We start from the raw sequence: 16,419 nt of genomic DNA, 5'->3' as shown, positions 1-16,419 counted from the left end.
TGTTGCACCGGGGTGACTCCGGAGCTAATTACTTTTTCGATTAAAACACTTAATCCAACATTTTTCTTGAATCGTTCCTACGGAAAAGGAAGAATTTAGAAATTCTTCGAAAACTTTATTAACACCATTCACGCATACACGTATATACTACTCGCGTGCGTGTTTGTTTTGATAAGATCGTCGAAGTTTAGTCGATACTTTATTATACAGCTCGTATATTTTTAGCATAACATCCGAACAGCTGCTTGTTATCTCATACGTTCACGGAGAACGATCACGAGCTTTCCTTCGAGTGTAATATACTCAGCCAGTGGTACGCGTTAAGCTTCCTTCTCTCATCTTACGTTAGTCTAATCAATGAATATTCAACGACCATTCGAGTATATATCTTTATGTATGTACCTAGATACCACATTCTGCATATGACCTAAAATAAGTACATACCAAAGCGTGTTCGAGTACTCCCATGAAAGCGATTGCGTTAATGTCGGAATTATTCACTGCTCATTAACATTTAATTGTATCAAATCGTGTCAAAGCTATAATAACATCAATTTCTTTTTATTATTGCAAGAATTTGTAAAAACAAGGAAAGAAGTAACCTAATTTCTCTTACATTAGTTTTTCAATTTATTACAAAATATCGGTAAAAAAAAACTGAGGGAAATATATATTTCACTGGATGTATGGTGAAAAATCCGTGTATTAATTCGCATTGCAACGTATTATTTAATTGCGCATGGGAATACGAGAAGAGAATAAGGTTTTATTGAAACGTCAGACTCGTGGATTTTCATTCTTTCGTAGGTTCCGTTCCGTTGCGTTCTGTTCTGTTCTGTTCGCGGAACTTTTTCAAGCTTTCAAGCTCTTTCGGTTTGATATTTGAAGCACGTAGCGGCGGTGCACGGTAGTAGAACGATAATTGGCCTCGCTCGAAAATTTGTAAAAGCATGGGAGAAAAGTTGCTTTCCTTTTTTTCTTTTTCTTTTTTTTTTCTTTTTTTTCTCGTTGAATTTTTAACCAAAAAATTTGTATCCACCTCTTTGTTCTATCTATGGAAGATGATTCTCCGCAAGCATGCGTGTCTAATGAAATACCGGCGCGCAACGTTATATATTTCATTGCTTTTTTATTTAACCATTCATGGCATGCCTAAACGAAAAGAGCTCTTCCGATTAACGTGGAAAACATGATCACAAAAAGGACGATTAACAATTTTTTTCGAATAGAAAAAGAAAGAGAAGATGTTGAATCATTTGCTTTTTCTTTCCCCATCTACGTAGAGGGTAATAAACTCTTGGAGAGAAAAAAAATAAAATATAAGAAAGAAATATGGTTGGGTTACTCTACGTGCACCGCAAAACATATTTTTTTGTCAAGAAAGATCCTCTCGACAGTTTTACCTTTCTTTCTTTCTTTCCTTTTCTCGAGGGTGGTAACGTTGAGTAAAAATCGTCACAATTATCGACACGTACATCCCTTCGAGCGTACGACTGCAAAAGGGAGAGAACTAAAAACCGCTGCTACGTGAGAAGAATAAAATAACGAGCAAAGAAATCTGACTTTTCTTCAACGTCTTTCTCGTGATTGACGTCACGTTTCACGATATTACACGTTCTTAAATACACCTTCGTTCTTTCCTATATCTTTTTTTTATATATTATTTTTAATAAAAAAATGTTCTTATAAAAAAAAAATCCAACGAGTGTATCGTAGGAGAGCAATACAAAAAAAATGTCATTCGATTTAAATGACGATGAAAGAAGTAATAACGAAAGTTTAACAAGTGACACTTGCTTAAGATTACTCTTAATGTCAAATACGTTTCAAAAAGAGAGAGGAAAGTTGAAATTGGTGTCGATATTTTGCGAGGAAATTGAACTGTCACCGTTGCGATCGAATAGACCTCGCAAAGCCACACCAGTTTATGACACGAGGGTTGGAGATACTATCGTGCATCCATGGGAACATTCGCCCCCTCGTCGAAATATGTCGATCCCCCTCCCGATGGGAAGGAGTGCCGTGGGAAACGTTCGAGTTTACGTAGGTAAAATTTATGGATTAATTGTAACACCTTTTCGACGTCGGATCATTCGATGTCATTTTATTCAACTTATTTCTTATGCTAAATTGCGATCAAATTAGTTATCTTTTTTCTTTTTTTCTATTAAATCTGATGCATATTAAAATAGGAAAAGAACGGATTGTACTAACAATAAATATAAATACGAGAGAAAGGATAATATTAGCTCGTGTTAATCGTGATTTTATACGGAAGAAAATATTAAGATAGAAGATGGAAGATGGATAAACGTGTGTATGCGTTTGTTAGAATAGATGCCGACAATACTTTCGACATACGTTCCGGCTCATGTATTCGCGCGACGCATCCAGGTAGCTCGGCCGAGTATAATCGTTTATGAGCAGACCGACTGTTCTTGCAACTCGAAGCGTGAAATAGTTATAGTTTGGTAACGGCTACGAAAATACGAGCAATGCGAGCTCGTTCCCGGAGATAATAACGGCGCTATGTTTTCCTATATGTTGTTTTATCCCGTTAACGCCATTGTCATTCTTGGCTCTTCGTTAAAACGTTTATTGTCGTCGAGCGTGTATTATCTTGCTGTATTTATCACTTCCACCTCTTTATCCTGCTCATCGTCTAATTAAATTTTTCAAATCTCTCTCTCTCTCTCTCTCTCTCTCTCTCTCTCTCTCTCTGATTTCTAATCAAACGTTTTATCGTTGTTTATTCGAACGTTTTCTCTCACCGGGATCAATTTAATCTTGATCGAGTTTATTTTTAGCCTAATCTATTGATCATCCTTTAGCAGATACGACGGACGTTGAATTTTCATTATCAATTGATTATTTTCGTAAGGAATAATTCAATAATATCCAGATTATTCGAACAATCCTCGAATCCTCTAGTACACACCCTTGATCGTTAGTATGATGCACGTTACGTCGAAATAAAGAAAGGAAAGAGAAAAAGGGAATGCAAAAATCACGAGGAATACAAGCAAGCTATGACTTATGCATACCCCCGTGGTTTTCCCATTAGCCATACCAACGAGCATAGAATCAGCAGGGCACGATCGAACTATGTTTCTCTTTGACGTATGTGAGGTGTCGTTGTTAGTATGCCACCTGTGTCGCGAGCCTTCCAAGCTTTTTTTTACTCCCCCTATCACCCCTTTTTATTTTCATTTCCCTCTCGCACAGACGCATTGTATATAAATTGATAATAATTTTGGTATCGATAGAAAAACCAAAAAAAAAAAACCAAAAAAAAAATGAAGGATAACTATTGTTTGCGATTACTCGTCACTCTCAGATGTAGTTTAAAAGCAGCAGCTATTAAAACCGGCAGTTGGCAAACACGATACTCTAAACGCGTTTGGGACTCTTATTTGTATGCACGACTCGTTTCGGTTCGGTAACCGCAAGCGTTTGCGGCTTCAAATCCTAAGATTACGCGCGCACATTCGGTAAGCGTCGTTCGTTCCTACCTTCGCCCGTTTTACCTCATCGATTGTCTGCGGTTTAGCTTCTCCGTCTTCGAAAATAAACCTAACTACGAAAACTTGTGCTTTGCGACAATCAATAAATATATATTCAACAAGAAAAACGTTTCTTTACCACAAATCACCAACTTTATTTTATTTCATAGAAAGTTTTTCATACGAATTTCAGATATATTTCATTTGAGCAGAAATATTTGAATGCACACGTCGATGAAAGTAATTATTTCTTTCTTTTATTTATTTATTTTATTTTTTTTTTTTTTTTTTCATTTCTTTTGTGTAAACTAATATCGACATGTTATATAATTAAAATTCGACGTTGGATGTTTCGTAACGCAGTTTAATTACCATGTGGGACATTCAACGGGAGCAATTAAAAGTTTTACCACACTCGGTCTGTTTCGAATCGCTGTGCTTATTACCCTTATTTCCGAACGTAACTTACACTTCTCTATATATTGCTTGTACATTTTTATTTTTTATTTTATTATTCTCCAATATTTTTCTCGTTCTCTCTTTCTCTCCTTTCTATTTTCTTTTTTTTTTTTTTTTATCCACTTCTTTTTTTTATCCGGATCGAAGCAACTTTCGATATAAAACATTCCGTCCAAGTCGTCGTTTATACACTGGGTTATAAAAAAATATTGGCACGCGGTTCTCCCTTGTGTTTTACACGCTCACGTAGGAATTTATTTTTACGAATAAATAGAAAAAAATACACGAACCAAAGGAGAAAAGAGAAAGAATATAAAGTTAGGGAAAATCGATGGTTGCACATATCTCGCATGTATGTATGATATTATAAATATAATACATATTTTTTGTTCACAAGATTTTTAACTGTTATCTTGAAAATAGATACCCTCCTTTCTTTCTTTGTTAACGAAACATGCCGACGTTGGAGAAATAGTTTCGATTTATTCCGAAGAAAAGAAATTCCTTTCCAACCGAAGAAAGAGAGAAACTTGGAATGCAATTTTTCTTCGAACTTTCCGATAACCAGAATTCACTTTTCGATCGATCGATCGATCGAAATTTTTCATTTTAATGGAATTTACGTGTACCCCTTTCGTTGGTTTTATTTCCGAGAATAGTTCGAATTTTGTTTGCACGTTTCTTTTCAGTAATTATCTTATTATTATTATTATTATCTAAAGAAATAAAGAGAAACATTATTTATATGCACATATCATATATAATATTTATTATTAATTACATTGGTTACATTTATAAGTTTCTTTTTTAAAAGACGGTTATATCTTGACAATAACATTTAAAGTTAAAATCGACAGAGCCTAATTTAAAAAAAAAGCAACGAAAAGAGGATATTACTAGCGTGTCGTCAAAAAAAAAAAAAAGAACAGAACAAATATCTCTACCTATGATTACCTCTATGATTATTTCCACGCTGTATTATCCTCTATTCGGCTAGAAAATCCGGAAAAAGAAGAAAAGAAAAAAAACAAAAGCATACAAACAAAAGAGATATCAAGAGAGAGCTTACAGGAAAGTTCTCTTGCATCGTGCGTACGAGTCCGACCTGTTTTTTCTTCTTCTTTTTTTACAATTTTCGTTAGAATAAATTCCTTTTGACATGGCGAATGCACGAATACTTAGTTCGCTTGCTTGCTTGCTTGGTGGGTGAGAAAAGAAAGTAGAAGAGGAAAAGAGAAGAAAAAAAAACCTTTAAAAGTAGGAAAAACGTTGATGTTGGCGTCAGGTAAAAGCTCGTAGGTCGTCGTCATTATCTAGGCCACGATGTAGGGTGCGCTGTAACCAGCCGCATAATAGGGGTAGCTCGAATATGCAGCTGTGTATGCGTAGGGGTAGGCGTACGCTGCTGAGGTATAAGCAACCGGAGCGGTGTATGCAATCGGTGCAGTGTATGCAGCACCGACTAATAATCCTCGTTTGTTTCTAGCCGCTTCTGCTTCTAATGGGTTCGCATTAGAAGGCTCGATCGACTCTGCTTCGGCCGGTTTCGTATCGGCGAAGGCAATTGCGATCATAGCGAAAAGGGCGATAGCCTAAAGAATAATAATAATAATAATAATCACATATGTGTTTTCATATGAAATTTTTTAACGTTTCGTATATAAATATGAAGATGACGATATTGGTTCGTTAGAAAATTGTACTCACGACGAAGCACTTCATGTTGATTATCGGTTGGCGGAGTAGTTCTCGTTGAAACTCGAAAGCTCGTAGTTGAAGATCGATTGATGGTTCGAGTCGAGTTCCAGTCCGTTTTATAGCTCGATCGATCGAGTCAAATGCAAGGGAAAAGAAGAAGAAGTCTTACTTATCGTACGCGCGTTGACTAACTAATCGTTATTTAGCGTCGCGTAATCGCGCATAATCGTGATCCTCGTCATTGTCACGTAATCTTTGGTGCTGAATAAATTGTCTCGGTTAGTTAATACCTTTATGAAAGCTTATGGGTTAGGTGGATTGGGAAAGAAGGAACGTGTCGTAAAAACGAAGAATAACTCGATCGTTGGCTACTGTCGAAGTTAAGCAAGCAAACTGTCCTTGGCCAATGGCCAAAGACCAGGGGCACGCAACATTCTTTCGGCCATCGATCGAGCACACGTTCAATCGTTTTGCGACCTTGTCGAGGTCGATCTCGACATTTTTTTATTGCGTCCGTTCGCACGTGCCCTCCATTTTTTTTATCTCATAACTATCTCCTATTGTCGATCCTTAATAATTAACAGATCGAGAATATAAATCATTGCATTTTCGATTACCATGAAAGAGAATAAATTAGTATTTGGTTTCACTTAAAAAGTCCTTTGTCGAATGAACGATTGGTATTCCAAACAGTAGTCTCTCGTTCTAAGTGTCAAAAACGTTTCTCATCAAGGTCGATAGACGAGCAGCTGATTCTCCCTTTGGAAGGAAGGAAGGACGCGGTTGCTAGATTATGCCCTTCTATTCTCTCGAGGAGAGAGGTAACCCATTGAAATTCTACAAGGTAGCAGGACGCGCGCTTTAGCCTACGCTATTTGCGATCATTTTCAACGCGTCAATTTAGCTATTCTAAGCTTATACACGGTTCTAACGCGTTTTCGGTTAAACCAGAGCAAGAGAGACAGAATCATGCGTGCGGTTAAATTATCCTTTTCTACAAACGTTCATTGCGTACCATTCAGGAACGTAGAGCGTCATATTATTTAATGGCCTTTGAAAATTGATGTCTCTTGCACCGACAATTAGAAAATCCAATTTGAAAGGGGTGACACTTATTTAACGCGTCCTTTTAATTTAAGACATTCTGTTTTTTTTTCATTTCAATTTTATCCTACACTTTTTCACTCTCTTCCTTCGAGTTAATTCTTTTCTTTCTCTTCCTGTGTCAGACCGTACTAAATACTAACTAAATTTAGATCGAATTTTCAAAGTAGAACGAGACTCGTCTGGATTTCAAAAGCACTTCGAAGTCAATTTCCGAGTTGTATCGAATTGTGTTTCTAGAGACACAGGAGCAGAGGGTGACGAACGAACTAAAATCAATATTTTTTTTCTATTTTATGTTAAATATCCTGGAATATATTACATAATATATTTTAATCGCGTCTCCTTTCATCTCATTTCGGTCGGTTGGGCAATAAAAAACAACGTTGGTGTTTCTATTTATTTTTTTTTTTTCCTTTTTTATTATCATTATCCATTTTGACACAAATAGAAGGAAAAAGAAAAGCAACGACGCGCGGAGAAAACTTTTAGAATAAAGTAAGCTAAAGACTCATCGTGCTTTTCGTTCGATAAAATGTACGTCTAACGATAGTTTCATATTACATTAACCCCATAATGCGGCTGATGGCACCTTCCAAAGAATCTATATTCTTTCTTCCCTCCTACCTTCCTTTATTCTTCCTCTTCTAACGCGAGTTATAAATTATGCAGAAAAAAGGAATATTCTTGTAGAAGGTAGAAGTTCGATCGTTTGGAGCTTTGGTAAGAATATTTTGGTCACTTTCAAATGAAATAGGACAACGTTAATATTCGCATTGGGAGAATGTCAGCAGCGAGGAAGGAAGCAAACGCAGAAGCAAGAAGGCAGGAAAATATCTTTCAAATGAAAACGTTGATTACCCTCTCGTTATCATTAGGGTGCGCTTTTCCAAGGAGACGCCCTAATGAGGGCGCTTGAAATTACCAGAGGATATTATAGCGTGGGTACATGATCTTCAAAAGCCACGGAAATCCAGCATTTACAACCAATTCTAACGAGTGCTTCCACCTTCTCAAGGACCAACCAGCACTTTTTCTTGAAACTTGGAAAAAAGAGGGAGAGAGAGGGCGAAAAATAATACATACAAAATAAAGACATTTTCGTATGCAAACGAATGCAACTACCCCTAGTAGCGTGTTACACATATTTAATCATATAATATAAATGTATAATTTATTTTGTATACATTTTTCAAAGCACGGATCATCTTTTTATTCGCGTATAGTAGTAGTACTCGTTAAATAATCATCGAAATAGTGTTAATATGTAATCAGAGAGACAGGGAAATGTTACGTAGATGAAAGAAAGAGAGAGAAGAGAGACTTCATGAAAAATGAATCGTCTCTGAAATTTTCTATATTAGAAGGCAAAAAATCACGTAAGAAATTCCTCCATCTCTATTTCTTTTTCTCTCTCTCTTCCGACCTTTTAAAGCGTTGAAAACACCCCTTGGTTGTTCATTCAAAATGAAGGTAAAAAGACGGTGGAACAGAAACCTTCTTTTTCTCTCTCTCACTTTTTCGAGTCAAGAGTAAGACACTTGAGAAATATTCGCGACGCCGAGAGACGCAAAGTCCATGCTATTTATCAGAGAAAGCTCCGTTTTCTCTCCCCCTTCCAAGCCCTTCTCCCTACTTTCTTCCAACTTAGCCACCATCGTCAGAATAGCCCGGTGTTTTTCATATAAACGCTGATTGAGCCGCATTTTTATCCCCGTCACTCCGTATTCCATCGTTTCTTCTCCCCTCGTACCCCTTGCTACACCGCCACTTACGTTTTTTCTTCACCCTCGAGCAATCGTCGTCGTTTATAGTCGCTTATAGTTGGGATAAAACGAGCTTGCCGCCAAATTTCGTTCACCTTTTCCTGCCCCCCCCACCCCCACCCCTTTCTATTTCTCTTTTGTATTCTCGAAGAAAGTTACGCCTCCTAAAATATTTCGGAATCATTTTCGAAAAAAGGTATCACGATAATATGAGGGTGTATCTTAAGCATTTTTTTTCTTTCGTACGATAACACTTAGGCTATTTTGAATAAATTATAGAGATACTTATTTTTATTTTGCAATTTCATATTTTTCTTCAGATTGAAATTTTGTATTTCTCGAATGTATGCATCGAGTATTTTTATTCGATCGTTCCCTTTGGAATTCGAAGAACGTTTAGAAAACTCGCGCTTTCTACGTAGTCATTCTTTGACGTTGTGTTGTTTAGGAGAATGAGGCCGACGCGTGTGCATCCTTGACGCGTTTAACTACGTGCATGTTTAGATGTGGAAAAAAGTTTGATCAGCTGCGAGAGGTATATACGATAATATATATATATACACTCGGTGAAAAGATGCAACGTCGTTAGTATAAATTTAAGCTTCGTTGGATAAACATATATATATATATATATATATATCGTTCTTCTTTCATCTTACAAATTATCAAAAGCAACATTTTTCTGTGTTCTCCTATTTAAAATGAAAGTTTTAAGTCTTTCTTTTTATAGGAAGTTGATATCAAATTTTTCTTTTTGTTTTTTGTGTTTTTTTTTTGTGAAAAATGTACTTAAAATTTTCTACCCTTTTTCTCGTGGTAGGTGTTCTTTCATCGTAGAAAATGATCAAGAGCACTTTGCGATATTGCGCTTCATTCGTCACCCCTTTCCTTCCTTTTGTTCGCAACCGTAGTACTCTTTCTCTCGGTTATTGTTTCCCTTTCGATGACTTCACCATAGTGTACAGTGCATAGCATTCCTCTCATTCTCTTTTTATTTTCTCCCTCTTTCACGCTCGATTTTTTTTTTCAAAGTCACTTTTTTCTTTTGACTTTTCCCCATAATCTCTCGAAAAAGTTGAAGAACTCGACAAACGAGGAACATCATCCGTTTCGAGTATCATGCCCGTTGTTAACGATAAATCGTGACACTGGTAATTAATATCACGGCTTTCGACTGTACCGCCTCAGCCATGATTATAAATAGCGAGATGAACCAAAAAGAGAGTGTGTGTGTGAGAGAGAGAAAGAGAGAGAGAGAGGAAACGAAAGACGAACGGACGAAATTTATTATCTCCTTAACAGCGTTGAATAAAATCGAATAACTTTACTCTATGTTGCATAAAATATCAATAGTGTTTGAATCATTTTCAAACTTATACTTTTGTTCGAGCGTTATGACAGCTAGTTATTTATTTATTCCACGTATATAACACGTACGATATTATTATTATTATTATTATTATTATATTTAAACGGAGCGTTGAATTTTTCCAAGCGTGAAATAGATTTGCGGAAAAAAGTTGGCGAAGCGAGGTTGGGATCATCGACGAGGATGAAGTTTTTTAAACGACTAGGATCGACTTATGGCGCCGATAGCAACCAGATATTTGATTTCCCTCGTATTTGCTATCATCTGGCGATCGGCTCGAAATATGGCCAGAATATTCCCAGATATTCCCTTTTCTATCATCTCAAATCCCCTTTTAAACGAGATTTTTATGTCCACCACTTTCGCGAAGTTTCTACTTTCCATTTACCGTTATAAAAAGATTGACAAAATCTAATCAATCGTTCGATTAGAATAAAAAAATCATTTTTAACAACAATTGTCGTAGATATTTTATTATTACTTTGACGATGTTGGATACTAGAGAGAAGAAGTACGGTAGACCGTAAGTAAAGATTCATAATAACGAAGGCTTAACGTCCCACCCTTTGGAGTTCCCTCCCTCGGAGGAGGAGGAGGAGGAGGAGGAGGAGGAGGAGGAGGAGGAGGAGAAGAGGGAACAAGGGCTCCTAAAACAGAAAATCGATATGTAGCGAGGCGAGGAACGTGAGCCACCTCCGTACTCAAACTATTTTTATCGAAACTTTATTATACCTCAAATGAACTATTACTTTTCTTTAGATTGAATTCTAAAAGGAGATTGATTTTTTTCTTCCCTACGAGTATAACCACAAAACATTTAATGTATATTAAAACTATTATTCAATTATTTTGCTATTTTGTTGTTAAAAAAAAGGTGAGAGATTTTGTTGAATTGTAAAAACAATTTACTGAGATAGGCATAATGTATCATTGAAGATGCATAGAAAAGAAGAAGATAAGATAGAATAAAATGTAGGGGAAAGGGATGGGAGGGATGGAGATAAATGGAAACGTATTTTCAGTTGTAAAACATTTCTCTTTTGACTAGCATCGCATCGAGAAAGCTTCTTTGAAATCGTAGAGAAGGAAGAAAAGCTCCCGAAGGATAATTCCGCTTCTTTTTTCTCGATCCTCGGCTAGCTTTTCCTATCGAAAATTAAGGTCACCAGCTTCTCTCGACCTTACTTTCAAATTCGTTCTACTCTTCGACTTCTTCTTCTTCTTCTCTTTCTTTCTTCCGTTTTTCCTCGACTATATACTGCATCCTCGAATTTGCCCTTTTCAACTAACAATAGATCCGATCTTTTTCCTATTTCAACTAAATGAAAAATCGACGAATAATTCAAAAACGTGTGATACGCTCCAGGGAAATTCGTTCGTTCGAACTTCGATGAAAATATGAGAACTGTTTTAGTTGGTAATAATATTCTTTACAAATTTCCATATAAAATATAATAATTCAAGTATAATAATATCCATTTAAAATATTTAAATTAAATAGAGTTTTGTTCTTCGCGTATAAAAGAGAGTCATAATTTTATAATAATAATAATAATAAACGTCGCGTTAAATCGATTAAAAAAAACAAACGTATTAAAATGAAATAAAAATTGTTATAAGCGCGTTTTCGTAATATTAATTCTTTTAAAGCAGATAGTTCGAAGCATTGTCATATCCTTTCGTTTATTCCATTCATTAAAGCGGAACTATCGTAAGGATTTTCTTCGTTTTCTTGTACTTTTTTTTTTTATTATTATGATACACTTCTTTTAGTAACGCTGAACGTTTCCAGGTATAAATGTAGGTGAGCGTATCACCATATAGGGCTCGCTCCTTATATGGCAAGCCTGGTGTCGTCGAACCGAGTCACTTCTTTTTCTTTTTTTTTGTTTTATATTTACCTCGAGCGCTCGAGTCATTTCCAAGAAATTATATAGGTCAGTGTGCCGACAAATTTCTCGCAAATTTTTGTTTTTTTTTTGTTTCTCTTCGCCATTTAACTCTTCGAGTGCCGAAATATTTTTAACTGAAGTGTTTTGTAGGAACGGAATAGTTTAATATTAATGCAACTGTTGTATTTATATTTGTCTATTATTAAAAATGTTGAACAACGATAAAAAAAAAGAATAGTTGTTTTTATCGATATGATCGATAGCGATAATTTCCAGCAGATTGCTCGAGACAGGGAATACCGAGTCCAGGATGTTGCCGTAGACGAAAGATAATTCCATTTGTTGAACGCATGAATTTTTCTATGTAAAAACCTACGCTCGCGTTTTCGAAGCGGAAAATGTCCAGAATTTATGAGGCGTACCTAACGTGGCTGGAAGAAGGGAGAAATACGGGAAAAAAGGGAACGTTTTCGAGTTTAAACTTTGTTCAAACGTACTTTTAATAATTTATGACAAATTTCTCGCTAAATTGCGAAATAATACGAGCTAGATCTCTAATATAAAAAATAAGTAAACGAGATATTTTTGAAAGAAACTATCGGGAAGAGGTGGGGCGTAATTTTATAAAAGTTCATTAACCCCTGTATTATGTTAATAAATAGTTCGTCCGATAGTAGTGATAGAAGGAACGGTTAAAGGTAGCTCGATCAAGTACGTACACACACGAGGGAAGCTGTCTAAATGCTAAGAAAAGCTCGTCTTTCATAAGCTTCTACCCGACGATCTATAGACAAAGGTTTCATAAAGCGTCGATAAACTTTTGAAGCTTCCACTTGTATTACCTTCCACGTTATGGTCAAACTTTTCTTACAGATTACTCTACCCAGGAATTCAATCGTCTTCCTCGAAATAAACTCGTCTTGGGAGGGGAAAAAAAACTTCTTTTTCTGTCCATTTCTTTTTTTTTTTTTTTTTTTTTTTACAAACAATTCGTAATTTTGATTTAAAATAAAATTCGACGTTACTTTGGTACGAAGGTAATCTTCTGGATTTCTTAAGATACATCAGCCCACTCGAGTGGTACTTAAAAAGATAAAATAACGGAAGTCGTGCGTGGTCGAAGTCACGCTTGCCGAAAGCAAAGGCTTTCGCTTAGTCGGCAGTTTCAATTAAGCACTTTTGCCAACGAAGCACGCAATCTCGTTTCAGAGTCGCCATCTTTCCCTCGTTAGCCCTTAACGACGCAGCATTTACCCTTAAGAAGACGGAAAATGGGTATCCTCTCCGGCCTTGAATCGTGCTTTCCCCTAAATTTATTATCGCGTTTTGTCTTACGAATATTTGCCACCATTATTACAGGGGAAAGAAAAAGGAGAGAGAGAGAACAATCAAAGAATTATTATTTGTAAGAGAGTATATGAATATATATGTTATACCGGGAAAGTTTGAATTCCGACATTTTATCGAATTTCTCGATAGAATTGGAATATAAAGAAGAAGCCATTGGTCAAACGAAAGGAAAGACATTGATCGAGCAAGTTTGGGGATTCGTTCTCCGGATATATCTCAGTCAGTCTCATTCTCTTTCTCACTTTCTTCGGAGTGACGGCACGAGAGAGATTTTCATTGAGCGTCGCCGTTCTCGTCTTAGTGGCCGTCAAAGGTCGCCAAAGGTATAAATATCCTTGGCGCCGTTCTTGGCTCTCATTCTCGTTTCTCTCTCTCTAGAAGAACCCGAGTTTCTTCTATTCTCATCTCTTTTACATTTCCTTTAACCTCTTCTTTTTATTCTTCTACTTTATTTTTCTTTGCGTTACACAAAAATCTGAATGAGACGACGAAACGTTTGAATGCATTTCTCGAAAAATATATATATATATATATTTACATGTAGAAAAATGTGCTATTCGCTGTTATTTGCTGCAACATTGCGCGAATATTAAAATTTAATATAACCCCGAGGAAAGGGAGAGAAAGCACTTTTCCCAAAGGTACCTTCTTCGCGTTTCTATTTTTCTTTTGGAAACAAAATTTCTTTCGAAGAAAAATTATATTTTACAAATATATATGATCAAAAAATAAAGTTGTTAAAGTTGTTTGTCGATGTAAATCGTACAAATAGATTTTGCAAGATCGTTAAATACATTTTCTTCGAACAATCCGTAAACGATTCCTCGAAGACGATTACGTTTGAACATGCATAGACGTTCAAAGAAGGCAAAAGAAAAAAAGAGTGTATGTGTGTGTGTTTATGTGCATGCGCGCGAAGGTAAGTTTAAACGCGATCATAGAACGATCGGTTTAACTGCTCGCCTAAAATCTCGTTGGCCTGGATTCAAGGCTCGTAAAAAGACAATTTTGGGTAGCACTTCGTGTGCTTTCTTTCTTTTTCTCACTCTTAAAAGTCCTTAAAGATCACGAACTCGTGTCTTTTACGAGATTCTTACCATTCCATTCAATTTTGTCACGTTATTCGATAATCAGACACTCTCCCATATATTTTCCATGTTTCTTTCGAATTAGAAATTGTTTTTCTCTATCATTGAATTCTAAGAAATATTATTCGAATCACAAAATTGTATATACATTCATAAGTTATTTTATTAATTTATTTCAAACGAATTCATACAGTTTTCTAATTAACAGCGAAAGAAAATGATGATAAAACTCAATCAAACGAAAAAGTTTCGCGTATTTCATTGAAAACTTTCGAGGGAATCGGTAAAAGTCTCGATGGCCACTTGAAACTTTTTGTCTCCTTCTCTCTCTCTCTCTCTCTCTCTCTCTCTCTCTCTCTCTCTCTCTTTCATTTTTCTTCGTCTTCTAGACTTCTAGACGGAAGATATTTCAACGTAAAAGTGAAAAAAGAAAGAAGCAAGTCGCGTTGCGCCAAGTTTGAATATAATACTCACGAGTCTCGAACTCCCTAAAAGAAAAATCAGCAAAAACTCGTTTGAACGTTTTTATTTATTTAAACGTTTTATATTTGTTATTCCTGACATTTTGGTAATTGTATTTTTCGTAGGAAGTTTTAAAGGCCACCCCGTTTCAGATCGATTTCGTTCGTTTGAATTCGTTCGATTTTCGTAATATTTGTAAAAGAATAAACTACGTTTTCTCTTCCGTAAATTGTAAGACGTAGAGAAAAGAAAGAGAACATTTTGATAGTTCGATCACGATCACTAGTAGAGGATGGTTCATTAAGCTCTTTGACCTTAGTGGGTTTATCAGTACTTCGGATCTTCTTTTTGAGAGAATTCTTTCGATCTCATGGAAAATTTTATGAGCCGCGTTAATCTCGTTACCATTTCTTTCCTTATTCGATTATTTGTTGTAAAATATCGCCGTTCTTTTTGTTTTTTCTTCTTTTTATTTCAACCGAATTACCACCACCGTGAAATTTGTAATACGCTGAACGAACAATTAAATTAAGTACACGATAATTAAGAAAGAAATATTTATATTGCAATTAAAATTAATAATTTGAAGAAATAAAAAACGCCGAAGGATTTGAAAAGACTTTTCATGCTCGTACATAAATTTCCCAGACTACACGTGGATAAATTTGAATGTGGCAGATATTTCATAGTTGGCATTATCCTTCGTAAATGCCAAGCTGCTCCTGAAACTTGCTGTCCAAAAAGAGAAAGGTAGAAAGAGGAAAGTTTACTTGGGATAATGCCTTTCGACGAGGTAACATAATCGTAAGCCATAACACTGCAGAGGAGGTCCATTTTATTTTACACTCTTCCGTGTCTTTCTCTCTCTCCTCGTATAGATACTATTACCGGTTTCGTTCTTGTGAACGTAAACACGCATAAACGTCGAATCTTTTAAACCGTTGTCCTGAGAACAAAAAATCAACTAGATTATATATGCTGGCTTACCGAGTTATTTTCGAACCATGCAAACATACTTTTTCATTTTGTATCAACATTTTTATATGACAGTTTGTGCGTCGTGTAAAATAATATTGATTTCTATTTGTATTTTTGGTTTGTTTTCATGAAAAATGTATAAATGTAAAACATATGTCTCTCTCTCATTTTCTATCGTTCGTCACTCGTTCGTCTCTCGTTCGTCTCTCGTTCGTCTCTCGTTAATTTGTTCCCGTCTCTCAGGTTTTTTCGAGTCGCGACATTTCCATCTGGTTGCGAGCTCGATTACGAATCGCCGAGGCAGATGCGTCCTCTTGCACAGATCCAGGAGAGAAGTAAAAAAGATGTCGCCTTTTTTAGAGCGAGAAACTCCTCGGACTAGTAGTAGTCGTCGTAGTATTTCTCGCGTTATATTCGAATCACGTAGGCGCCGAGGCGACCGCCTTTTTTACGTCGGACCCTTCTCTTAATTTCCTTGCGTAATAGTACGCGAGAGGTAAGTGCTATACGCTTTTTCTTTTTCTTTTCCTTTTTTTTTCTTTTCTTCAGAGAAAATACGAAGGGAGATAACAAAACGAGAGAGAGAGACGACGCAAGATCTCTACGATTATTTTTACACGAACAAAATTCAATTCGGATCTATTCATAGTACATCCAACGTATTATTTTGTATAATTCATTGTAATCCCAATTTATGAATCCTGTTATACCGAAACCGTGTTGTAGGAAGGTTACCTGTATTCTTATTTA

The 16,419-nt window shown here is 36.0% G+C and overlaps 2 protein-coding genes across 7 annotated transcripts in view; one reads left to right on the top strand and one right to left on the bottom strand.

Annotated features, from left to right (window-relative positions):
• Positions 1-16,419, top strand: part of LOC106786247 (stress-activated protein kinase JNK) — a 103,624-nt gene that overhangs the window by 49,475 nt on the left and 37,730 nt on the right. The window lies entirely within an intron of this gene.
• On the bottom strand, positions 3,872-6,357 carry LOC106786249. The gene is made up of 2 exons (XM_014747417.1): positions 5,670-6,357; positions 3,872-5,554 (listed from the first exon to the last, which is right to left on the bottom strand). The coding sequence occupies exons 1-2, from the start codon at positions 5,682-5,684 to the stop codon at positions 5,276-5,278; spliced, it is 294 nt and encodes a 97-aa protein (XP_014602903.1). The 5' UTR covers positions 5,685-6,357; the 3' UTR covers positions 3,872-5,275.

This window comes from Polistes canadensis, unplaced genomic scaffold (genome assembly GCF_001313835.1).
Source record: "Polistes canadensis isolate GaletaPanama2010 unplaced genomic scaffold, ASM131383v1 scaffold_70, whole genome shotgun sequence".
NCBI classification, from domain to species: domain Eukaryota; kingdom Metazoa; phylum Arthropoda; class Insecta; order Hymenoptera; family Vespidae; genus Polistes; species Polistes canadensis.
This window is presented reverse-complemented; position numbering and strand designations above follow the sequence as displayed.